The following is a 25,143-nucleotide window of genomic DNA, read 5'->3' as shown; positions in this document are numbered from 1 at the left end:
GCCGTGATGGCCGAGTCCTTGGGCGGTGATGGCCGAGTCCTTGGGCCGTGACGGCCGAGTCCTTGGGCGGTCATGGCTGAGTCCTTCTGGAAGCCTCTGCTTTTAGGCAGATAAGGCCGCTGTGGAGAAAGCCTCCTCCTGCACTGTGGATTCCCAGACACCATCAGCTCAAAATGATCCTTACACCACAAAGTGTGATCTGGATCCCTTCACACACCTGCACATATACACACACATGCATGTGCTTGCACATATGTACACATGCACACTCAAACACACATACATATGTGTGGTTATATGCACACATGTGTACACATATACACATACACATGCACATACACACATGCACATAGATATACACACAGTGCATGTATACACATATACATCCATATCCACACAAATGCGCACATGAACGTGCTTACATATGGGTACACATGCTCACACATATACACATATCTCCATCTACACATATACATCCACATCCGCATGAACACTCATGCATACACATGCTTACACATGTGCACACACGGACACACGTGTACACACATGACCAAACAACACATATGCATGCATGTACTTACACACATTTGCACATGCACACATGAAGACAACATACATATACATATACACACATACATGCTCATTCATATACACACATATGCTATACACATGCATGCAGCATGTGCATACACATACCCACACACACACATACATAAACACACTTGCTCCAAATGAGAAAGAAAAGTCCACCTTACAAGTTCTCGCAAACCTTAAGGAGCATTGTAATTACAATGCTATGAACCAGTTCAGGAGCACAGAAGGAAAGATCAAGCTTCCACATTGTTTGTTTGAAAATATCACAGAATCACCTTCCTTATCAATATCGAGGCACAAATTCTTAGTATTAGCAAGCAGATGCACACCGAAGGCAAGCGAGTGAGAAAGCCCACTGCGGCTGGATCAGAAGACACACGGTCTTACAGCAGTTCTCTTTAAATCAACCTGTACCAGAGAAAATGCCAACAGTGTGCTTTTGGCTGTGTTTTGTGTTTATTTTTTAAACTAGACCAGATGTTTCAGCATTTACATAAAAATAAACATGCAAATACAGTCTTACAAAACGTTGAAGAGAGAGGCCTCAGAGAAGAGAGTGCTGCCGCTGTCCAAGTGTGCCGTGAGCTGCAGCAGCCTCAGCAGCGGGGCCTGCTGGACCAGGAGTTCAGAACGAGGCTCTGCTCTAATGACACAGCAAGGCTTCAAAAATATCTTCCAGTGAATGGATGGGTAGTTAGCTGGAAGCCATGATGCTAAACAGGGTATGATGCAACTGCCATTTCTGTGAACCAAAAAAGAATATACACATACACATCACCTGTGCATGGTGTCTGCAGAAGGCAGAGGGAAGGCAGGTAGAAGCATTAAGAGCTGCAGATTCATCAGATAAAAATGTGTGACCCCAGGTTAGGTGCTGGGATGCAGCAATGCTGAGTTCCTGGGATCCTGGGGTGCTGGGATCCTGGGATGCTGGAGGTACTGGGGGTAGTGGGATGCTGGGGTGCTGGGATACATGGAGGCTGGGATGCTGGGGTGCTGGGGTGCTGGGATGCTGGGGTGCTGGGATGCTGAGATGCTGGGATGCTGGGGTGCTGGGATGCTGGGGTGCTGGGGTGCTGGGATCCTGGGATCCTAAGTGCTGGGTGCAGGGCTGTTGGGATCCTGGGATCCTGAGTGCTGGGTGCAGGGCTGTTGGGGATGACAGCCTGGGGTGCTGAGTGCTGGGCTATTGGGGATGATGGTCTGGGGTACTGAGTGCTGGGGTGCTGGGCGCTGAGTGCTGGGGTGCTGGGCGCTGAGTGCTGGGGTGCTGGGCGCTGAGTGCTGGGCTGTTGGGGATGACAGCGGATGTTCTCCTCCCTGTCTTTTCAGGGCATGTGCACACCACCCTCGGGCATGATCCTGGAGACGCGGGAGCTCGGCTGCCAGGTTGCTGATACGCTCCATGTTCAGGGGCTGTCCCACCGGGAAAGGTGCCTGTGGGGGTGAGGAGCCCTCTTCTGATCCTCCTGCTTTCCTGGGGGGTGAAACTGCTTTCCCAGAAAACATCAGGCCCCCCTCCCAGCTGCCGGACCCCACAGTGTGGTCTTTGTCCCCAGGGGCAGTGCTTTCTGCCCCTTTTGTTCTCTGCTGATCCCCAGAGCCTGGCCCTGCACAGGTCGTCGGTGATGTCTGTGGATTAGAGACCTGCTCCCCTGTGCCTCCACAGGGGAGGGCCACACGTGCATACACATGCACACTCAGACACACGGTCACACACATGATCATGCTTACATGTCACACACTATACACACACACTCTTGTGTACACATGGCACACACTTACCCTAACGCAGCCACACAGTTCACACCCACCCACCCCCTCCTGCTGACACTCTCACAGTCACACACATGCACTCACCACACCCTCCCCTAGTGGGCTCTGGGGTTCCACCAACCGTAGCTGGGTGGCCACCCCGTGGCCTTCACCACTGCGTGGCCCAACACACAAAGGTGGCCTGGGGCCTCTCCCGACTCTAGGATCAGTTCTTCCTGGTTCCCTGGTTCCCTGAGACTGCAGGCCCAGTCTCAGTTAGCCCTCACACGTGGGGATTCCAGCCCAGCCCCCTTTCCCAGACTCCACACTTGGATTCTCAAGCCGTAGGTAAAGTAGCCGTGCCGGCACTGACTGGCCCCAAAGTGGAGCTGATGCCACAAAGCACTGCCGGGCCAGACACCAGCCAGGCAGAGTGAGGAGAGCACAGGCCCCTGGGACAGCGGTGCAGGTCGGCTTCCAGCCGACTTTGTGGTCCCCAGGACCCCGCCTTTCTGGAGGGGTCACCAAGCCAGAGCTGGGCTCCACTTGGCCATTTGTGAGATGTGCAGCTTTGTGAGCTGGTGCTGCCCCTGGGGCAGTTTAAACAGCGGTGGTGGGAGGATGTGCAAATGCTTCCAACCAGGGGCTTCATTTTCGCTTTTCCCTGGAGAGCCTGCTTGCCAGCACCCGGCTACCAGGGACCCTCCGTGCCTCCCCAACTCCACCCAACCCCTTCTCCAGCTCCCCTAGGGGAGGGCGGCACCTTGCTCTTCTGAGCGGAGCCGGGGAGAGCCAGGACCCCGCACATCACCACGTCCCTCCTGCCCCCGGCTTCTGCTTGCCTGTCCCCAGGAGCTGGGATGCCAGGTCGATTTCAACTAAGTTCTCGTTTACGGACATACACACCAGTGGGATTTGATTACTGGCCTCACCTGCGCTGGAAGAAGCTCTATCTTTAACTTCTGTTCTGCTCATTCTGCTCATGTATATATTCTGAGATGTTTTAAACAACAATTCACCCATCTTCCTGGCTTTCACCTGATGAAATTACAAATGTTCAGAATTCTCACCACCTTCTGGTTAAGCAAGTGTCATGGATTGAACTGTGTCCCCCTGAAACTCTTATGCTGGAGTCCTAGTCCCACGGCCTCAGAATGTGGCCTTATTTGGAGACAGGGTCTTCACAGAGGTGATCTGTTTAACAGGAGGTCCCAGGGTGGGCCCTAAACCCCATGGCTGGTGTCCGTATAAGATGGGCACATTTGGACACTGAGACACAGACAAGAAGACGACCACATACGGCCACGCGGGGTGCCCTCCAAGGAACCAACTCCGGCCGCACCTTGATCTCGGCCTTCCCGCCTCCTTTCCCGCTGTTTAAGCCGCCCATGAGAGTGCCCCATGATGGCAACGCCAGCGGGCGCATATACAGCAGGCCTCTGGGGTCCAGCCTGGGAGCCCAGACACAGACACCGTCTCTACCTGGCAAGATGGGGTGACGAAATGAGAAATGAATAGATCTGGTCTCTGCTCCTGAGACCCAGCACAGGGCTCCAAAAGCCCTTGAATTTCCTGGGTGATGGTAGCGGATTCTTCCGTTCAAATGAGGTGAGGCTTGGTGGCTCCTGGAGGGGGGCCGGTCACCAGAGAGACCAGCCAGGATTAGCACCTGCAGCTCTCAACCCTGCACCCACCCTCCTCCAGGGATCATCCACCATCATCCTTCATGTCTGTGATGGAGCCTCCATAAGAATGCCTGGACTATGGGTCCAGAGCAGTTCCGGGTTGCTGAACACATCCACGAGCCAGGAGGGTGGTGCCCCCCACTCCACGGACACAGAAGCTCCTGGGCTGGGGACCCTTTCCGACCCTGCCCTGTGCCCCGGCCCACCTGGCTGCCCATCTGCGGCCTTTCTCATCTCCTTTTCCTGCGTTCTGTGATAATTTTGTGTTGCACTCTTGATATTTAAGGCTAATGTGTAACTAGAAAACTGAGTTTTAATATTTAATGCCCTTGGATTTGGGAAATCTCTTACTACGTTATGTTTGGATATACTTTCTCTGAGGGGATAAATATTTTATCGAGGCTGTACCCATGTGTGGAGTGTCTTTACCAACAAAGGCCCATCTGAGAACTGTCTTTGGGAAGGAATATGGTCATTTAGCAGGGATCTGAGGCTGCCAACTTCAAGACGGGGTGGGGCTCTAGGAGCCTGAGAAACATACAACGTTCAGGTTTCAAAACTATGTCCAGGCAGCTTGTTTGATCCCATGTAGGTATGGTGGCCTCTCCCGGGTGGAATTCCACTCTCCCAGGTGGGCCTTTCCTGGGTGGGCCTCTCCCTGGTGCAATTCCACTCTCCCAGGTGGGCCTCTCCCAGGCGGTCCTCTCCCAGGGGGTCCTCTCCCAGGTGGGCCTCTCCCAGGCGGTCCTCTCTCAGGGGGTCCTCTCCCAGGTGGGCCTCTCCAGGGTGGAATTCCAGTCTCCCAGGTGGGCCTCTCGTGGGTGGGCCTCTCCCAGGGGGTCCTCTCCCAGGTGGGCCTACCCCAGGTGGGCCTCCCCTAGAGCTCCCCGAGTGTGCCCACCCCCGGGTGAGTCCCGGGCCCTCCCCTCCCCAGGCCGACCCAAGTCCTTCAGTGGCTCCGGCTTCCCCGGCGGGGGCTGCGCGCCCCGCCAAGCCTCCAATTCGGGTCGGTCGTAGGCGCCGTCCGGACCCCCGCCGGAAAGCAGCCCCGGCTGGGAGGTGGGGAGCCCAGGGGGGCAGGTGGCTGCGCTGCTACCCTCTCCGTGGGAGCCGGGGCTCTGCGTCTGCTCCTCCCGCCTCGGCCACCCCCTGCTGCCAGGTCTCAGCTTGCCCCCAGACCCGGCGGCCCCTCCACGCCCGCAGCCCGCATTTCCACTGCGCGACTTTCTGTGCCCGCTGCACTTCCAGCACCGTGGCAGGGGCAAATCGCCGCCTGTTAAAGTAAAGACGGAATGAATGAAAGAACGAAAGAATGAAGGAATGACTGACTGACTGACTGACTGAATGAATGGATGAATGAATGAATGAATGAATGAGCGGACGAGTGCAGGCGCGAAGGATGCAGTCGGAAGTTCCCGGGGAAGGTGGAGGGTGAGCCCGGGGTCAGGACCAGAACCCGGGCACACAGGAGCCCTGAGCGGGGAGAGGAGGCCCGCGCGGACCCCCCGGCGTCCTCCCCCGTCGCCTTCCCTCCCCTTTCTTCTTCCTGCCCCTCGCCGGGGGTCGCTGCCCTGGTGTCTCACTCCCGCGGAGCTGGCCGGGGGCAGGGCGGGGGCGCGGCGTTGTTCGCCTTCTCCGAAGTGTGGCCCCGCCGCCGACCCGTAGCCCCGCGTCCGCGTCCCTTTCGGTCTCCAGGCAACCGTGGCCGGGTCCTCGCGGCTGGAGAACCCAACCGACAGTGGGCGGCAGGACGCACCGCGGACCCCGGAGAGGGCGGACGAGCAGGGCGCCGGCGCCATGGACCTGGTCATCACGCAGGAGCTGGCCCGCGCCGAGAGCCAGCAAGGTGACCCCAGACCCGCCACGACCCCCGGCCCGGGGAGGCCCCGGGACCCGCCACGACACCCGCCCCGGGGAGGCCCCGGACCCTCTCATCCCAGCCCGCCCAATGGGTGACCCCTCGAGGGCCACAGCCGGAGCCCCCATCTCCCGATCGTCTGACCAGAGCAAACGTACAGGAAGACGCCCTTCTAGGAAGGCGCCCACGCCGCTGCTCCCTGGCGGCGACTGGTTCTGACGGTGGCTGTGGCCCGGGGACCCAAGGCGGCTGCCTGGGGCCTTCGGGATCGCGTTGCCCGGCTCACTTCTCCCAGCCCGGTGACCAAACCTTCCTCAACCACCCGTTTGGGACAGATGCTGCGTCCTTGAAGAAGGCCTACGAGTTGATCAAATCGGCCAACCTAGGGAAATCGGAGTTTGACCCCTCAGAGAGCTTCAGCCCAGACCTGTTTGTTCTGTGTGCAGAGCAGGCCCTTAAGGTAACTAGCTCCCGGGATCCTCGGTCAGGGCAGCTTTGACAGGGAGAGGGAGGGCCTCTGGGTGTGCAGCGGATGCAGAGTGGGGCTGGGGAGAGGCAGCTCCTGGCCGGGCAGTCAAGGGGCCAGGATGGAGGATGGGGCTGGAAACAGGCTCCACCTGTGCTGGGGGCCTGTTCTGAAAGTGGCCCCGTGGTGCTTCTGGGCAGGGAGGCCACCCCTCCGGGTCTGTGATCTTCCGTGGTGGTGTTCTCTTGCAGATGAGGCAGCCAGAGGTGAGCGAGGACTGCATCCAAATGTACTTCAAGGTGAAGGCGCCCATCACCCAGTTTCTGGGCCGAGCGCACCTGTGCAGGGCCCAGATGTGTGCCCCGAAGTCGGCAGAAAACCTGGTGAGAGGCGTCCTGTGCCCCTTCTCCCCAACAGTTCAATATTCACCCCACCTCCAGAGCAATGCCAGGCTAGACCAGGCTTAAAATCGTTCTTAGGGTAGTAGGGTGAAGGAATTCCTTTCCAGAGTGACACGAAACTTGCACCATTTCCTCTTCATGCTTTTTGCTCAAGTGGGGTATCTGACATGCAGGACCCCTGGACCTTTGCCTCGTAGCAGCGTGGTCTCTGTGGCATCTGTGCCTGCAGCTGCCCCGAGTGGGCAGAGGGGAGCTGGGGTGGAGCGGGCGTGCTGGAGCACAGGCACTGCAGTTTCTGATGCCTCGCTGTGTCTGCGGGACGGGAACCCGGGTGCAGGTCCAGGACCTCGCCACGACACTCAGGCTGTGTCTGCCACACTGTCACCTGGGGATACACAGGTGACACACGGGGGGTACCAGGCCAACCATGAGGGAGCCGTGGCATCCGCAGATGGGGCAGTGAGCAGGGGTCAGTGTTTCGGTCTAATTGTGCTTCTTTATGTTGCCTTAGGAGGAATTTGAAAATTGCGTGACTCAGTACATGAAGGCCATAAACTTTGCCAAAGGAGAACCGAGGTAGGCAAAATTGAAGTGGCCTTTTCTCGTTGGCTGGGTGAAAGACTTCAGAGCCAGAACTTATCAAGTGGGTGTATTTATTTGAACTGTGGGGTTTCCCCTCGTTTGTGGTTTGTGATTTTCATGCACGTGTGATCACTTCGTCGTCTCGTCAGCGTGTGGACTAGGCCACATTCATGCCGAATTCCGAGTAACAGCCTCTTCTGCACTCGGCGGTTTTCGTGATTTTAGATGGCTGTGAAGAGTCTGTTTTCTGCCGGGCGTGGTGGCACATGCCTGTAATCCCAACTACTGGGGAGGCTGAGGCAGGAGAATCACTTGAACTCGGGAGGTGGAGGTTGCAGTGAGCCCAGATCACGCCACTGCACTCCAGCCTGGATGACAGCGAGACTCTGTATCAAGAAAAAAAAAAAGAGTCTGTTTTCTCCAGGGCCTCCCCGGGTGCACCCCCAGGGCGCCCCCTCCTTCCCCACGGTTCCTTCTTCGGCCCAGCGTGCCTTTGCTGCCCCCTAGCGGACAACTTGGCCAAGGCCGCTGTCCCTGCGGAGGCGACTCCAGCACAACTTTCTACAAAATCAGTGCTTTCTGCACAAAAACAAATATCATGCTTCAAACTGTTAAGCTTGCACAAAACTGATTCATATCCTATTCAAATCAGTTTTGTGCAAGCTTGACAGTTTTAAGCATATTTGTTTGAACATATATCACATATTCAGATAGGATACAATGTTTGGAGGATATTTAAATAGAAGCTGTGGGTTCCCTGGTCTGTTCTACCCACATCGGCCTGCTTGTCTGCTGGTGGCCCTCTCTGGTCACACCCTGTTGCAAGTGCTGGGGATGTAGGGCCCAGCCCCACAGATCCTCCCTGCATGGGGACGGGGACGGGGAGGCCCCATCTCAAGCCACAGATTCTAAAGACAAGGGGTGTTTCCAAGGGAGCTGTGACGCGGGAGTGGTGGGTACCATGGGAAGGAGGCTGTTCTGCTCCAGGGCCCTCAGGGGCACCGTGGACGGGCCAGGGGGTGACAGAGCCTTGCCAGAGGTCAGGACCATCTTTGGGAAGGGTCCAGGTTGTGTGGAGAGAGAGGGCAGCGCTGGCTTGTCCAGGGCAGTGTCAGTGGGACAGGAGACTGTGAGCCCGACCACGGGCATATGGAGGCCACAGTGGGAATTTGGGGAGAGCCACTTACAGGGAGGAGACGGGTTCCTTTCGAGACGCAGCACTCAGGGAGACGCAGCACTCAGGGAGATGCAGCAGGCCGCTGGAGTCCCATGACGACCTCTCTGACTCAAGCAGGCGTGACCGTCCGGTCAGGACACCCTGCACCTCCGCTCCTCTCCTGAAAACCTGGAAACAGGATGATCCCTGTCCTAGGGTCACGTGGTGGCTCTGAGTAAACTCAGAGGAGTGGGCTTGCCACAGCCACCCTGGTGTCCTCCTCCCACCCGGGCACTGAGCAGTGCTGGTCCACCTGGTGGCCGGCCCAGGACCACCAGGCACACAGGCCCTACATGGCAGAGCTGGCCTGCCCCACTGTGGAGTGGGCCTAGAGTGAGAAGGGCAGGTGGGCCCGGATTCCCTTACTTCAGTCCCTGCAATGCTCCCTGCTGCCCAGGGAGAGGCCCAGACCCCTGAGAGGGGTCTCTGCTCACTCTTCCAGCCCACCCTCCTCCACTTCACACTCTATGCTGGCAGACGGGAACTTTGTTTCCCAAAGGTTCCTCCCTTCTCCTCCATCTTCCTGACCTTCTTTTCCTCTACTACTGTCTTGGCTGCCTCCTGCCATCTTTCAGGTCACAGCAGGCATGTAACCTCCTCCAGGAAGCCTTCCTTGATTCCCTCTGTCCTTGCCCATTCTTGTCTATCCCTTGACAGCCTGCGGAGGCCTTGCCCAGTGGTGTGTTTTCATGGGGGAGGGGCCGATCAGTTTGTGGAATAATTGATGAAGAAGGCCCTGGTCTGGACTCGGGAGCCTGTGGCCGGATCATCACAGCCGGGCCCGCGCCGGAGCCATGGCACGTCGGACGCAGGGTCGCCCAAGGCTGTCCCAGGGAAGGGCTCTGCATCCTGGTGCTCCGGCAGGCTGGGCCAAAGCTTCTCAGATGGGGCTGCTGCCATCTGCTGGAGAGGACCTGAGGCCCCTCCTGGGAGGGGCTCCGGAGACACAGCAGCCCCTTGGTTCTGCAGCTTGGGCCGACTGGGCTTTGACGGCGCTCTCTGCTTCCTCTGCTCATGCCGCAGGTACTACTTTTTGGTGTACAATGCATCAGTCCTCTACTGGCAGATGGTGAGGCCGTTCCTCAAGCCTGGATATCGTCACCATCTGATCCCCAGCCTTTCCCAAATCGTAAACGTGCTGAGTCAGACTGAGGAGGAAGACAAGGAGTGGCGTGCTGAGCTGATGCTGTGAGTTGAGCTTGCCGTGCCCTCTGTGGTCTCCCGGTGGGCCGCCCTCTGGCTCTGAGGCCACCACCCCTTCTCCGGGGGGGGGGCGGGGGGGACGGGAGTTCCACATCACTGGGGCACACTCCATGTGCGTTCTCTCCCACAGTCACAAGTTTCTGTGTGTCTTGTCCGAAGGTCATTTCCAAAATCTATAGATGACATTTGCCGTGCCCTGGTTATGAGGTTATGACAACAGAACAAGATGCTGTGTTTAGACTCCCAGCAAAGCAGATATGATCCTGCCCCATGCAGCCTGGCTCACGGTTTTACAATCTTAGTTCTTAAAATGGTAACGCAGTAGACGTTTTAACAGTGTAAAACTAAGCAGAGTCAGCACATGCGGGGCCCAGGCAGCCCTGCGAGGAAGTTGGGGCAGCACAGGGCAGGCCGGCCTTGCTGGGTCTCAGCCCTGAGGGGTCACCGCACAGGCTGTCACCAATGCCTCGGTCACTGTGCCGGGCGGCGGAAAGGAAACGGGTCCGAGCCTCTCTGTGTCTGCGGTGCTCTCTGTGCAGGCTGGGGACGGGTGGATGTCCCCAGTGAGGATTCCAGCTGTGCCAACTCCAGAGCGGCTCCCCTCTGCACCAAGCCCACAGCCTGCAGGTGTTGGTTACTTGCTATATGGCCGTTTGGGGAACCTTTGAAGAATATCAATACAGATCTTTCATTTCAAAATGCCCCGGTGCTAGCGGTAACGAGCTGTCTGGCACCTGCTGGCCCTTCCTGGTGAGCCACACGGCCTGGTTCTGGCTGAAGAAGCTGACCCCAGGGTAGCTTTTAAACTTGGTGAAACACAAAATATGTAATGGTTTAATAACCTGGTTATTAGATAGGAGAAAACAGTTTCAACCAGGTTGACCAGTGGTGTGTTTCTATTATCCAGGGAACTTCTGGAGTGTTATCTGCAAGCCGGAAGAAAGGAGGAGGCTGCCAGGTTCTGCTCCACTGCAGCTCCATTCATTAAGTCTCACGTGCCGCAGAAATACCGGCAGATATTCTCTGTTATGGTAAATCAGCGTATTAGAAATAGAGACGTAAGAAATAATTTTCTTAAAAGTCATTGTTCAGAAAACTGCACAGAAATTACATAAGTTTGCTGAGAGATATAAAAATCTATATGCATACATACATGAACAAAAATACATAAGCATATTAAAAAGAAATAGCAGTTCATCCAATGCGAAGATGTATAGAACTGTGACATTTTGAAAACAAAACAGGGTCTTTTGCCTTTATCGTCGCTCTTTAAATATTTCCTTTGTAATAGCTTTGAATTTTTTTAAAGTTAATAGAAAATTCACAAAGATACAAGTAATTACTACAAGAATATGTACCAAAAGCATTCATTCATCAGCAATCCATTTTGACATATGGGGAATCAGCTTAAATTGTATCTGAAAAGCTAGATACAACACTTAATGAGAAAATAAAATCTAGACACAAAATCTGAACCTCTACCTAATTGTTTGAATCCAGATTAATAATCTGTTCCATTTTATGACAGGTTCGTCATGAATTAATGGACGAACTTCAGTTAAAGGAAGAAAAGAAAAATTCCATTAGCCTGTCAGTCACTTTCTATATTAATATGCTAAAGGCGTAAGTCGTTTTGGGAGGGAGAGCAAATACTGAGTTTCACAAGTGCTGGGCTTGGGAGAGCTCTGTCCCCTCCATGGGGGGAGGTCCTGTGTCCAGGGGCCTGTGAGTCTGGAGTTGCAGTGAGTGGGGCTGGGAATAGGAGCCTGGGAGACCTTAGGGTGTGGGGATCTGAAGGCCACCCCCAATTCCTGGCCCTGCCTCCTTCCCAGCACAGAGGAGAGGCCAGTGAGGCCACAGAAGGGAGAGGGCGGCTTTAAGCCAAGTGCAGAAAGAGCCTGTAGGAGGAGATCACGGTGTGTTTGGGTGCCGAGGGGAGTGAGGAGATCACAGTGTGTTTGGGTGCCGAGGGGAGTGAGGAGATCTGAGGTATTTGTGTCCTGTGGGCAGCATCCCTGTGAGAGAGCAATGTTGGCCCAGGTCCTATCACCGTTGAGCAGAGAGAGTGCCCCACATTTCCCGTGTTTGGCTCCTATGTGGGGTGCTGACTCTGGCGAGGGGTCTGGGCATGTCTTGTCTGAGTGTTTCTATTCCAGCCTTGTAGGAAGGCCGGGCATCATGGAGGGAAGGAGGACCAGAAGGGGTGAAAAGTCATCTCAGGAATTTGAGGAAAGAAGGCAGGAGGGTTTATTTTCAGTCTCCTCTTCAGTGAGAAACACAATTTCATACACGCAGAGTTTCTCTTAGAAGCATTTGAATAAATCTGACAGGATCTTGTGCTGAATTACTCTCTGAATTATTTCTAGAAAAGCGGAGCAAAATGATTTACCAGGCGACGTCAGTGTCATTCTGAGGAAGGCCTACAGACACTTAGGTCATTACAACCATCAGCGCTTTCCTTCTATCAGAGAAGAAAAGTAAGTGTTTGTATTTTTCCAATATCGCATCTTCATAATCATTGTACAAAATTTAGCGGGCACTGAAAAATGTGAAAAAATGTAAAACAAGCAACTAGAACCACCTTTGCAAAAGCCAGCCATTGTGGAGGTTTTAGTAAGGTCCTCTCTGGTCTTTTGTGGCCTGAGATTTGTACTGTCTTGCGAATACTTTCATACCCTACTTTTTAACATGAGTTTAGTTTGTAGGCGTATGGATGGTTAGGTCACTGTGGCACCTCTCACGGTTCTGGTGGCTGCGTGGTGTTCCGTGGGTGGGAGAACACAGGTTTCTCTGGAGCCTTTTTCAGGCCGGTTTGTTTGGATTCTGTGCTTTCTCGAATCCTCCAGGCACTGTTGAGAGTTTGGGATAAGTCCTGGGCTGGTATCCTGGAAGCAGGAAGCTGAGCCCGAGGCTTTCAGAAGCACATGGAAAGCACTGGCTGGTTTTGCCTTCGTGGGCACGGGGTGGGTGGGGGGGTTTGTCCCCTGCCCCTGGAGCGATTTGGTCACCTCCTTAGTAGCACTGTGTATATTTTTAAGAGAATGGGAAACAAGTAAAGCTTGTTGATATGGGAGGCTGAAATTATCTGTTTGGTTTTCTGGTGGCCATGGGAAACTAACAGAGAAGGTGTATTAGTTATCTGCAGGTGCGTAACAAGTACCCACAAACTTAAAAGCTTGAAACAACACAGGTCCATGACCTCCCTGTGTCTGTGGGACGGGAACCCGGGCACAGGTCCATGACCTCGCTGTGTCTGCGGCACGGGAACCCGGGCACAGGTCCATGACCTCCCCGTGTCTGTGGGACGGGAACCCGGGCACAGGTCCATGACCTCGCCGTGTCTGTGGGACGGGACCCCGGGCACAGCAGCAGCCACAGTGTTTACTGGTCTGGGGTCTCTTCTCGAGGCTGGACTGGGGAAGGGGCCCCCCAAGCTCACAGGGGTGTTGGGAGGACTCGGTTCCTGTGGGTTCAGGCCTCGGTCCTGGTGGGACAGCTTGCTTCATCAGTGCTAGCAAGGGGCGCCAGACGCCAGCGTGTTCGTGGTCTCATCAGGGAGGTGGCACCTGCCCAACATTGAGGTCTCCGCTGCTCAGCTGCAGGCTCCTTGAGGGAGGGGCCCCAGGACCGCAGGGTGGCTGGAGGGGCACAGGGCAGCCTGCTGGTGGGTCTGTGTTCGGGAGGGGTATGAGTGCATGTGTACCTGGGGATGTGTGTGGATATATTGTTCTGGAAGGAGTTTACGTCTTCCATCAGACCCTCCAAGTTGTTCTAACTGAAGTCCGGCCGAGCGTGGCCGTGGCCCTGGCCAAGCATCCCCTTCTGTGGCCAGGCGCTCCGACGAGAGGTCTTGGGACCAGTGTAAATAGCCCTGTTCCGAGGTCTGTCCACAGGCGGCATTCTCAGGCACTTTTACGGATTCTCTCTTCCCGACCTGCCCAGCAGGCCTGTGAGCTGGAGCTCAGGTAGGACGGAGAGGCCAGTGTTGTGATGCCAGGCCTGCCAGGACCTGAGAGAACCCAAAAGCAGAGCAGGGGGAGGAGGAGGTGGGCAGGTACGAGGGGCGGAGAAGTGTCCGCACCCCACCCCAAAGCAGCCTCCTGCCCACAGCTACCCAGGGATGCAGGGAGGATGGTCACACCACACTGAGGGCCGAGTCCAGTCGCTGCCAGCAGCCGCCAATTGTATTCCCGGTAAGACTGTGATTACTCCCCGGGAAACAGCAGAAGACATGTAGACCTGCTCCCCGAGGACATTTGGCAACATCTGGAGACACTGTGGGCAGCTGCTCTTCATCTAGCTGGCAGCTGCAGGGACACAATGGACAGGCTCCTCCTGGAAGAGAGGCGTCCCGGAGGGAAACCCTGGCCTAATCTCCACCCGAGGAGCGTGATCCTGATCCCTGCAGCTCAACAGGAAGCCTTAGAGTGGAGAGCTGAGGGCACCCGCTGTGCTCTTTCTTGAAGTTGTCTGGAGCACTGTGGGTCCTTGCATGTGGATACAAATTGTAGCCTCAGCCTGTTGGTTTCTGCAAAGACCCTGATTGGTGACTGCAGGTGCGGTTGGCGGCGCGCCTACGGGCTTGTCGCATGGTAGGAAGGCCCAGGCTCTGTGTGGGGAGCGTGGGGAAGCCCAGGCTCTGTGTGGGGAGGAGGAAGCCCCAGGATCTATGTGGGGAGGAAGAAGGCCCAGGCTCTGTATGGGGAGTGTGGGAAGACCCAGGCTCTGTGTCAGGAGTGTGGGGAAGGTTGAGCCTCTGTGTGAAGAGGTGGAAGGCCTAGGCTCTGTGTGGGGAGTGTGGGGAGGCCCAGGCTCTGTGTGGGGAGTGTGGGGAGGCCCAGGTTCTGTATCAGGAATATTGGGAAGTCCCAGGCTCTGTGAGGTGAGGAGAAAGGCCCAGGGTCTGTGTGGGGAGGAGAAAGACCCAGGGTCTGTGTGGTGAGGAAGGCCCAGGCTCTGTGTGGGGAGGAGGAAGGCCCAGGCTGTATGTGAGGAAGGCACAGGCTCTGTGTGGGGAGTGTGGGGAGGCCCAGACTCTGTGTGGGGAGGAGGAAGGCACAGGCTCTGTGTGGGGAGTGTGGGGAGGCCCAGGCTCTGTGTGGGGAGGATGAAGGTCCAGGCTCTGTGTGGGGAGCAGGAAGGCCCAGGCTTTGTGTGAGAAGTCTGGGGAGGCCCAGCCTCTGTGTGGGGAGTGTGGGGAGGCCCAGGCTCTGTGTGGCGACAAGGAAGGCCCAGCCTCTGTGTGTGGAGGAGGAAGGCCCAGCCTCTGCGTGGGGAGGAGGAAGGCCCAGGCTCTATGTGGGGAACGTGGGGAAGGCCCAGGCTCTGTGTGGGGAGTGTAAGGAGGCCCAGGCTCTGTGTGGGGAAGATGAAGGCCCAGGCTCTGTGTGGGGAGTGTGGGGAAGGCCCAGGCTCTGTGTGGGGAGTGTGGGGAAGGCCCAGGCTCTGTGTGGGGAAGAGGAAGGCCCAGGCTCTGTGTGGGGAAGAGGAAGCCCCAGGCTCTGTGTGGGGAGTGTGGGGAAGGCCCAGGCTCTGTGTGAGGAGTGTGGGGAAGGCCCAGGCTCTGTGTGGGGAGTGTGGGGAAGGCCCAGGCTCTGTGTGAGGAGTGTGGGGAAGGCCCAGGCTCTGTGTGGGGAGTGTGGGGAAGGCCCAGGCTCTGTGTGGGGAGTGTGGGGAAGGCCCAGGCTCTGTGTGGGGAAGAGGAAGGCCCAGGCTCTGTGTGGGGAAGAGGAAGCCCCAGGCTCTGTGTGGGGAGTGTGGGGAAGACCCAGGCTCTGTGTGAGGAGTGTGGGGAAGGCCCAGGCTCTGTGTGGGGAGCGTGGGGAAGGCCCAGGCTCTGTGTGAGGAGTGTGGGGAAGGCCCAGGCTCTGTGTGGGGAGTGTGGGGAAGGCCCAGGCTCTGTGTGGGGAGTGTGGGGAAGGCCCAGGCTCTGTGTGCGGAGGAGGGAGGCCCAGGCTCTGTGTGGGGAGGAGGAAGGCCCAGGCTGTATGTGAGGAAGGCACAGGCTCTGTGTGGGGAGTGTGGGGAGGCCCAGACTCTGTGTGGGGAGGAGGAAGGCCCAGGCTCTGTGGGAGAAGTGTGCGGAGGCCCAGGCTCTGTGTGGGGAGGATGAAGGTCCAGGCTCTGTGTGGGGAGCAGGAAGGCCCAGGCTTTGTGTGAGAAGTCTGGGGAGGCCCAGCCTCTGTGTGGGGAGTGTGGGGAGGCCCAGGCTCTGTGTGGCGACAAGGAAGGCCCAGCCTCTGTGTGTGGAGGAGGAAGGCCCAGCCTCTGCGTGGGGAGGAGGAAGGCCCAGGCTCTATGTGGGGAATGTGGGGAAGGCCCAGGCTCTGTGTGGGGAGTGTGGGGAAGGCCCAGGCTCTGTGTGGGGAGTGTGGGGAAGGCCCAGGCTCTGTGTGGGGAAGAGGAAGGCCCAGGCTCTGTGTGGGGAGTGTGGGGAAGGCCCAGGCTCTGTGTGAGGAGTGTGGGGAAGCCCCAGGCTCTGTGTGGGGAGTGTGGGGAAGGCCCAGGCTCTGTGTGGGGAAGAGGAAGGCCCAGGCTCTGTGTGGGGAGTGTGGGGAAGGCCCAGGCTCTGTGTGAGGAGTGTGGGGAAGGCCCAGGCTCTGTGTGGGGAGTGTGGGGAAGGCCCAGGCTCTGTGTGGGGAGTGTGGGGAAGGCCCAGGCTCTGTGTGGGGAGGAGGAAGGCCCAGGCTCTGTGTGGGGAGGAGGAAGGCCCAGGCTGTATGTGGGGAAGGCTCAGGCTCTGTGTGGGGAGTGTAAGGAGGCCCAGGCTCTGTGTGGGGAAGAGGAAGGCCCAGGCTCTGTGTGGGGAGTGTGGTGAAGGCCTAGGCTCTGTGTGGGGAGTGTGGGGAAGTCCCAGGCTCTGTGTGGGGAGTGTGGGGAAGGCCCAGGCCCTGTATGTGGAGTGTGGGGAAGGCCCAGGCTCTGTGTGGGGAGTGTGGGGAAGGCCCAGGCTCTGTGTGGGGAGGAGGAAGGCCCAGGCTCTGTGTGGGGAGGAGGAAGGCCCAGGCTGTATGTGGGGAAGGCTCAGGCTCTGTGTGGGGAGTGTAAGGAGGCCCAGGCTCTGTGTGGGGAAGAGGAAGGCCCAGGCTCTGTGTGGGGAGTGTGGGGAAGTCCCAGGCTCTGTTTGGGGAGTGTGGGGAAGGCCCAGGCCCTGTGTGGGGAGTGTGGGGAAGTCCCAGGCCCTGTGTGGGGAGTGTGGGGAAGGCCCAGGCCCTGTGTGCGGAGTGTGGGGAAGGCCCAGGCTCTGTGTGGAGAGTGTGGGGAAGTCCCTGGCTCTGTGTGGGAAGAAGGAAGGCTCAGGCTCTGTGTGGAGAGTGTAGGGAAGGCCCAGGCTCTGTGTGGGGAGGAGGAAGGCCCAGGCTCTGTGTGGGGAGGAGGAAGGCCCAGGCTCTGTGTGGGGAGTGTGGGGAGTCCCATGCTCTGTGTGGGGAGGAGGAAGGTTCGGGCTCTGTGTGAAGAGGAACCTGCCTCTTCCCTGCATGGCCTCTGGCCTCGCTGAGCTGCAGATGTGGGTCTGAGCTGCTGTGCAATGCAATGGCTTTTAGTACGCATGTCGTCATCCCTGTGCTTCTCCTGGGTTCTGCACATGACCTGAAGCCTGGAGAGTGAGGAGCAGGGTGTCCAGTAGGGACGTGGCCCTGGGCAGCTTCCACAACTGTGCTGGCCCCGGGAGACTGCTGGGCTCCGGTGCTGTAGCTTGAAGCCCTGCTGGGGCCTCCCCACAGGGCTTCTGTTCTACTAATTAACTTAATTTTATTTATTTCTTATCCTACCTTTATTTCCTGCTCCTGCTTAAACGGGGGACATGGGTTCTCACCTGCAGCCATGTTTCCTGTGCCCCCTATTAAGCCGGTGCTGGCTGGTTTGTTTGTTTGCAGAATGCTTTTGCTTTTTGAATTGGCGCGTTTTTCCTTGACCTTGAAATGCATGGAGATCTCCTCTGCCTGCCTCTCAGACCTGAAGAAGATGGAAAGCAAAGTAAGTGGCTTCATGACACTGCTGCCTGGGGATGAGGCGCTGCTCACCGTGCATTTGGACAAAAGGCAAAGAAAGGAAGAGCAGTTCACCAGGCCACGGCCCCCAGGGCTTCGGCCTGTGGTTGGCACATTGCCGTCTTTCCTACCTGTGTTTTGCACAGTTGCAGTTAGATGGTGTTTGCAATTTTACACCTGCCCGTTTCTCTTTACCTTTCTTGTGGCCACGGGTCCATAGCACCACAGTTGTTTCTAGAGTCCAATTTACGGACGGCGTAAAATTTCATGATGCTAATGATCCAGAACATCCTCCACCAGTCCCATTATTGGACGTGTAAATCACACTGGCAGTGCCTCGTTACCCGCAGTTCACTTTCTGCAGTTTGTTACCTGCAGACAGCTACAGTATGAAAATATTAAGCTATTCTGAGGGAGAGGCCACAGCCACATCACTTCTGTTACAGTATAGTGTTATGATTGTATCTTATTATTAGTTATTGTTATAAATATCTTATTGTGCCTAATTTAGAAATTGAAGTTTATCGTAGGGATTTCCATCTAGAAAAATCACAGTATAATCGGGTTTCGGACTACTCCACGTTTCAGGCCTCCACTGGGTTGGGGGGTCTTGAAACGTATCCTCTCAGAGAAGGGGGGCTACCGTATAATTTTTTGCTTATTACATAAAGGGCTGCAGTGAACATTTTGTGCCTAAAACATTTTTCTGCGTTTAGGATTTTTCCCTAAGATGAGTATATTTACATGAAATGACTAGGGAATTTTCACTTTTAATATTTTAAGAATACACGTTAGAGTACTGCCCTCCAGAAGAAGCTTCACACAACGACAAGTGTATAAGACTGCATACGTCAGGTTTGCCGATGCTTTCAGGAACTGTGACAGGCTCTTCCACAGAGCAGGGAAAATGTGATCAGTTTATCAGGGATGGTTTTGAGCAAACTGAGTGTCGCTTTACACACAGAGAGTGAAGAAGGGGGACCCTCGGATGCACAGCCACATGCTGGGGCCTCCCCATGTGCTGTCTTCATTGAGCACCTGCTGTGTGCTTTGCCCAGGTTACCTAAGAGTGAACGTAAACCAACCATCAGTGGCGCAGGAGACACGGCCATGGCTCAGCACGGGGGGAGCCGGCCAGTCACGCTGAGGGCTGTGCTGATCTGGAAATGGCTTCAGAATAGGAGATGAGTTCACGTGGCCTTGACAGCCAGGCAGCCCTTGGAGGGACCGCCCACCAGGGTGCAGGTGGGAAGCATGGTCAAGGCTGGAAACAGCAGCCCATGCCGCACGGAGGATGGGAGCAGCGTGGGAGGCTCCTGTGTTTGATGCCCTTTACCGGCTTCTGTGGGCCCCATTTCCATCTTCTGGGTTTCCACGGCACGGTGTCCCCAGTTCAGAATGACTGTGGACCACCTGGGTCCAGCCCCACTTCCTCCTCCCCAGCAGCCCTTCCTTCAGCTCCCTGTGCCCAGGGTTTGTCCCTGCAAAATGGCAGCAGTAACAGGACCCATCTCCAGGGGCTGCTGTGGAACTGAAAGCAATGTTTTGTGTATCCCAGGTTGAGGCTCTCGGGCGGGCCCTTGCTGACATGGGGTTGCTGTTAGGGAGGCTCCTGTGGCCCAACTCTGCCCCCAACACCCGTGGCCCCTGCACAGCATGTTCCTCTGCCCTGGCTTGAGGACACTGTCGTGGCCCTTTGCCCGGTTGGCCTCTGCCCATCCCTCAGGCCCCAGCCCTCCTGTTACCTCCTGTCTGACCACTGGTCGAAAGCGACCTTCTCTAGGTAAACAGTCTACCAGGAGGCTCATTATCCCCACCAGCCTCCTGTTAGACATTCAGGATCTCATGAGATTTATTTTAAATTAAAAGCTCACTAATGTTAAGGATATGAATAGTTTTTAATTTTGAAGCCTTGGTGCATTTTTAAAGACTATCCACTGTAATATATTTCACAATTGCCTGAGTGAATGGTGGAAATGATTTAACCAGGCAGACACCTGGACTTGTGGGACCACATAAAGAGTTTTAAGATCCGTGACTGTGTGGGAAGCACGGAACGCTTTTTATGACCTCTGTGAAGCCTGGCATAGCTTCCTCAGTGGCATGGAGGCTTGCAGCCGCTGGACAGGCCAGGGCACACAGCCTGGGGTGGCGGCCTCCTGCGCTCTCCATCCTGGCCGGCACCGAGGCCCAGACATGCAGGACTGTGGTGCAGCCATCCCGAGGTGCTGCGGGTACTTCCCGTCCTTGTGGACGTCTGCTGCCGAGGACCTGCTCCCCGGGACGGAGGTGTCTGCTGCCGAGGACCTGCTCCCCGGGACGGAGGTGTCTGCTGCCGAGGACCTGCTCCCCGGGACGGAGGTGTCTGCTGCCGAGGACCTGCTCCCCGGGACGGGGGTGTCTGCTGCTGAGGACCTGCTCCCCGGGACGTCTGTGTCTGTTAGTTGTGAAGATGCTTCACCATCAGCGCCTGCACTCACAGACTAGGAGCTTGAGTCTCCTGTGTCCAGAAGACCTGCACCCCTCGCGCCAGGGCGGGTTTAGGGGTGTCACCCCTCGAGCGGGGTGGGTTTAGTGGTCTTTGGATGACAGCCACATGTTGCTCCCCAGCTTTTGTAAGGCCACCGAGGCCTGGGAACATCTTCCCCGAGCTCAGCAAGCCCCCAAGAAAGGAGAGGTAGAGTGCCCTTCCTCCCGGTGTGACGCACAACACATTGCTTCCCAGACTTCAGCGCAGCCCCCGGCCACCAAGCAGACTGGCTGAGGCCTGGGTACCAGGTGTTGGGGGCCGGGACAAGGCCCCTGAAAAGGGCAAACTCAGGACCCTTCCGTGCCGCTCTCGGGTGGTGGGGCCTGCAGGCAGGCAAGGAGTTGGTGTAGCTGAAAACACGGCTTCCTCACTTAAACCTCTGCGTCATAGGTGTCTTTGTGTCATCGTGTGACTTGTATTTGTTAAACCTCTACCCAGTAATATTTTAAATGCCTTTGAATTTCATGAATGTACACAGCTGCTTCCCTTACAGATCTCCATCTTTTCAAAAACTGTTTATATCTGCAGGATCCTGGGAAGCTTATTGAAATGGAATGTCTGGAGTGTGAATCGGAAGCTTTAAGACTTGAAAGTAAGATGAAAGTGTACATCCGAGCGGCTGTTGAGGTCAGTCCTTACGCAGGAGTCATACACCTGGCATTGTTTTGCAGATTCCTGGAGCTTGGTGCAAGTTGAGTGTGTCCCAGGCTTGAGGGTGCTGGGGACATGGCCTGGACCCCACTGCTGGACTCGCCCTGGCTCCCGTGACAGCGGGTGTGAGTCCAGCCTCCGGTGCCACACTCCCTCTGCTGCGCACAGGGGCCTACACGCCTCCCTGGTGGGGTGGGGTCGTGCAGGTGGGGGCTGGGATGTGACTCCCTCCAACCCTCCTCCTGCAGCCCCCACGGAGCTGCCCCCTCCCCACCATGTGGTGATGCCTGCCTGGGAGGACGGGGGACGGCCACGCATCTCCATGAGGGCTTTCTGCCAGCCTCACTTGAGTCCGGGAAGGCGTCCTAATGATGAGGGGCAAAAGCCATCGCCGGCCCTGGCATCAGCTGCCAATTACAGGCACTTGACCCACCTCTGTCCTGCTGTCTGAGACGACAGGCTCTGGAATAGCAGCCACTGCCAGGAAAGGAACTAGGAATCCTTTTAGACTCTTCCTCAGTAAGAATTTCCCAGTTAAAAGATGAACAGAAACCTGACAGGACGGTGGCGTGCAGCCCTGATGTGGTACCATGGCAAGTGCCACAGGGTCAGCCGGGAACCCTCAGGCCCTGTCAGCCAGGCAGTGCGAGGCCCCGCTAAGTACAGAGGAGCCGGGGCATGCGGGTCAGTGCCGGAGGTGCCGTGGCAGGGGATGAGCAGGGCAGCTGGGAGGCCTTCCCCACCCCCACTCCTAACGCATCCATCCTCAGCCCGCACTGCCTGGCACACGTGTCACAGCCCGGTGGGCGCCGATGCCCCTGTGGACTTGCTCCTGGGTCTGCCTCCGCGGGGCTGAGCTTCTCGCGGGAGGTTTTTGACTGCTGCTGTGTGCTGGTGCCACACATGTGGTAGGCGCTTAATGAGTGTTCGTTTAAGGAATGATTTCCAGACACTTTGGCTGTTGCACTTTGTTGTGAAAGTGAACAGAGGCTGCTTGTGGCTGTGGCGCTGTGGGTTGTGCGGCTGCTTCCCCTGACTCACCTGCTGAGGACCTCGGGGGGGCCGGCACCAGCGTATGAGGCTTTCAGACCCAGCAGCCAAGTGGCAGGATGGGGTTGTGAGGTTCAGGCTCCACCCAGCCCAGGGGCAGCGTGAGGGCGAGGCCCCCGTGGAAGCCACGGGCTGTGGGGATGTGGCCAAGTGAGCCCAGGACGGTGGGTGGTGCAGCAGGGCGTGTGGGAGGTGGGAGTGTGGGGAGACTGCTCCACTGAAATCCTGGCCAAAGCCTTTGTCCTGGGAAGGGCCCGTGTAGCACAGACTGGAGGAGGCATTCTGGGGGTGGGAAGCGTAGCGAGCACAGGCCCCAGGAAAGAGACGGGATCAGGAAGGGAGCAGCGCCCGCTGAGTCCACACGGGGGAGGCGGGCGCAGCCACGATGTGTGGGCACCGCCAAGCCTCCTGCATGTAATATCTTGTGAGACGTCCACTTCCTCCTAGAAAGAGTCACTCTGGCCATTTTCACGGACAGATTTGAGCATGACGCCACGCAGGGTGATGAATTTAGGGCCTGCGTTCTCAGTGTGCCCTGCACGCAGGTGCCGCCCCAGCCCCACAGCTCGAGCCAGCAACCTCCATCGAATCCCCCACGTCTTCTCCGCAGGCCCAGCTGGATATCATACAGAGACTAGACGTCGCGCTGCAGCGAGCCGTCCGCCTAGGCGACCCCCGGGTCATCCACGTGGTATGCGCCACGCAGTGGAACACCTGCCTGCCCCTGCTGCAGCACAACCTGCGGCACCACCTGCGGAAGCCACTGGCCGGCGTTGCGGACGTGCTGGAGAAGGTGGACAGGTGGGGCGTGCACCTGTGCTGTGTCCTCCACAGAGGGGATGGCACATAGGAGGAGACAGAGGAGGAGAAGGTAGCCCAAGCCCCCTTGCCATGACAGTGCCACAAGCAACAGACTCCCCCTATACTCAATAAGGGCCACCCTCTGTCCCAGCTCAGGGCCAGGCACGCCGGGTCCTCTGTGGTGCATTGGCAGGGCCAGAGAAAGAAGCAGGCTCAGCCTTGCCTTACGGGCATCTGTGTCCCTCGAGCCTCCATGGAAGGGGCCTGTCATGGCCACAGAGGCCGGGAGTGGGGGCTGGTTGTGGCCCCGTGGGACTTGGGCCATCCTGAGTGAGACAGGAGTGCTCAGAGGGCCCAGCATCAGGGAGGAGCACAGTGTGTCCTCAGGGGTGACAGGAATGCAGGGGCCAGCGTGGCAGCAGGCGGCAGGCATCACGGTGGACCATGGCAGGCAGGCGGCAGGCATCACGGTGGACCATGGCAGGCAGGCGGCAGGCATCAGGGTGGACCATGGCAGGCAGGAGACAGGTACTGGGGGTGAGGGGCAAGGGCAGCCACAAGGTGTTGCAGAGCCTGGGCCCAGGGTGGCTGGAGAACCACAGCCCTGGTCTCAGGACCTGTTTCTTGTTGGGAGGGCTCAGCCTCTTCGTTGCCGTCAGCACAATTTTGACTCTGAGTCCGCCGTCTCAGCGCCCCCTCCCTCTGCTACCTTCCTGCACTGCCAGTGCTCCTTCCCACCTTCTCTGGGGCTCCCTGAATTTTTCTAGAGTTCTATTTAATTTTCTCTGTTGGCTTCTTGGTTTCTCGACTATACCTTTTGGAGGAATGGAAGATTTCTCTAGGGCTAAGAACATGCACCCTTAACTTAGCACAGTCTGTGTCAGGCCAGCATCACTCTGGCTCATTTCACACAGACACACACCCTAAAACATGGTGACCACACCCCTCACACCCCTGCTGGGCCTTCCTTCGACTTCCCACAGCACAGAATGAACCCTGGATCCCGGCTCAGCTGTGTCTAGAACTGCTTCTCAAGCCTGGGGCCATCAAACGCAGGCTCCTGTCACACACAGCCTGCTCGAGGCCGGGGTTCCAGGGCACCCCCACACGGGCTGCTGGAGGCCAGGGGGTCCAGGGCACCCCCACATGGCTGCTCGAGGCCAGGGGGTCCGGGGCACCCCCACATGGCTGCTCGAGGCCAGGGGTTCCGGGGTACCCCTAGGTGGCTGCTCAAGGCCAGGGGGTCCAGGGAACGCCCACACGGGCTGGTTGGGCTGCTCCACATGGCCCTTCCTCTCCAGACCCTAGCCTCCTTCGCAGCCCTGCACCCCGACCCCTGCCACCGGGGCCTGTGGGAACCACACCCCACACTTCAGGAAGATGTCCCCAGGCAGAGAGCCGGGCAGTCTTGCACTAGCGCCCAGGTTTCCTTCCAGGGGCTGCCGTCGTGAGCTGCCCAGGCCTCTGGGGTCTGCAGGGGCTTCTCTCCTTGTCCCCATTTGTGAGTCCCCAGGGCCAGGTAGGGACATCACTGGAAGGATGGCAGAAAGCCAGGGGCACCAGGCACCAAGCTTGCCCTACACTCTGGGGCCACTGCAGGCCTTCCCCTGGAGGGTGTGACCCCAGCCTGACAGAGGCGTAGCGCCGCCAGGGCCCCTGATGCCACGCCACCCCCACAGCCTCATGACGCTTCTCCGCTGCCACGTGCACATGGAGATGGCGCAGATCGAGGAGGACGAGGACCGGCTGGAGCCCGCCACGGAGCATCTCCGGAAAGCCGCGCGCCTGGACAGCCTGGGCCTCTACCAGGACAGGCTCCAGATGGCCTCCACCCGGCTGCGCCTTTGCACCACGCTATACCAGGCCCCTGAGCGCGCAGAGGACAAGGCCATCATGGCCGTTGAGCAGGTGCTGCCCGGGGAGGTGAGGGAGGCTGGGTGCTGCAGCCCCGGCATGGGGCCGGGGCTGGGCTCTGAGGGCACAGCAGGGCGGGAGCCGCCCAGGGCTGCCTGAAGCAAGGAGGCCTGGGACCGAGCTGTCACTGTGTCTATGAGCACGAGGACCACACAGGCCCCTGCCAAAGGCCAGGAGGCTCCAGAAGTAGGAGAAGGTGCTGTGGAAAGTCCAGCGGCCCCTTGCTCTTCACTCTCTGCTTTTCACAGGCAAAAAAAGCTACCCCAAAGGATAGCGTCAGGAAGAAGCGAGCCCTCCTGGTGAACGCAGGCCTGGCCTTAGCCCCTGACACGTTTCAGATTGTGCTGGACAGTGAGAATGAGGCCAAAGGTGAGCTCTGCACTGGGCTCTCCCAGCCCAGAACCGTCCGCCTTGGAATGGCTCCGAGGCTGCCCCGGGGCCTCCCC

The 25,143-nt window shown here is 57.6% G+C and overlaps 1 protein-coding gene and 1 long non-coding RNA gene across 3 annotated transcripts in view; both read left to right on the top strand.

The window, feature by feature from the left end:
- The first annotated feature begins 1,756 nt into the window (after positions 1-1,756).
- LOC134759255 (uncharacterized) lies at positions 1,757-4,387 on the top strand. The gene is made up of 2 exons (XR_010135331.1): positions 1,757-2,039; positions 3,202-4,387. It is a non-coding gene; the product is annotated as an uncharacterized lncRNA (long non-coding RNA).
- Positions 4,388-5,729: 1,342 nt separating this feature from the next.
- CFAP46 (cilia and flagella associated protein 46) overlaps positions 5,730-25,143 on the top strand; it is a 133,967-nt gene continuing 114,553 nt past the window's right edge. For both annotated transcript variants that reach the window (XM_055353917.2, XM_031007289.3), the window contains exons 1-13: positions 5,730-5,880; positions 6,228-6,352; positions 6,610-6,741; positions 7,271-7,335; positions 9,581-9,745; positions 10,668-10,791; positions 11,289-11,383; positions 12,127-12,237; positions 17,638-17,737; positions 20,810-20,908; positions 22,593-22,783; positions 24,463-24,691; positions 24,946-25,066. In XM_055353917.2, the coding sequence (XP_055209892.2) occupies positions 5,832-5,880; positions 6,228-6,352; positions 6,610-6,741; positions 7,271-7,335; positions 9,581-9,745; positions 10,668-10,791; positions 11,289-11,383; positions 12,127-12,237; positions 17,638-17,737; positions 20,810-20,908; positions 22,593-22,783; positions 24,463-24,691; positions 24,946-25,066 (1,606 nt within the window). In that variant the 5' untranslated portion in view covers positions 5,730-5,831. The remainder of the gene's footprint in view (positions 5,881-6,227; positions 6,353-6,609; positions 6,742-7,270; positions 7,336-9,580; positions 9,746-10,667; positions 10,792-11,288; positions 11,384-12,126; positions 12,238-17,637; positions 17,738-20,809; positions 20,909-22,592; positions 22,784-24,462; positions 24,692-24,945; positions 25,067-25,143) is intronic.

This window comes from Gorilla gorilla, chromosome 8 (genome assembly GCF_029281585.2).
Source record: "Gorilla gorilla gorilla isolate KB3781 chromosome 8, NHGRI_mGorGor1-v2.1_pri, whole genome shotgun sequence".
Lineage (NCBI taxonomy): Eukaryota > Metazoa > Chordata > Mammalia > Primates > Hominidae > Gorilla > Gorilla gorilla.
This window is presented reverse-complemented; position numbering and strand designations above follow the sequence as displayed.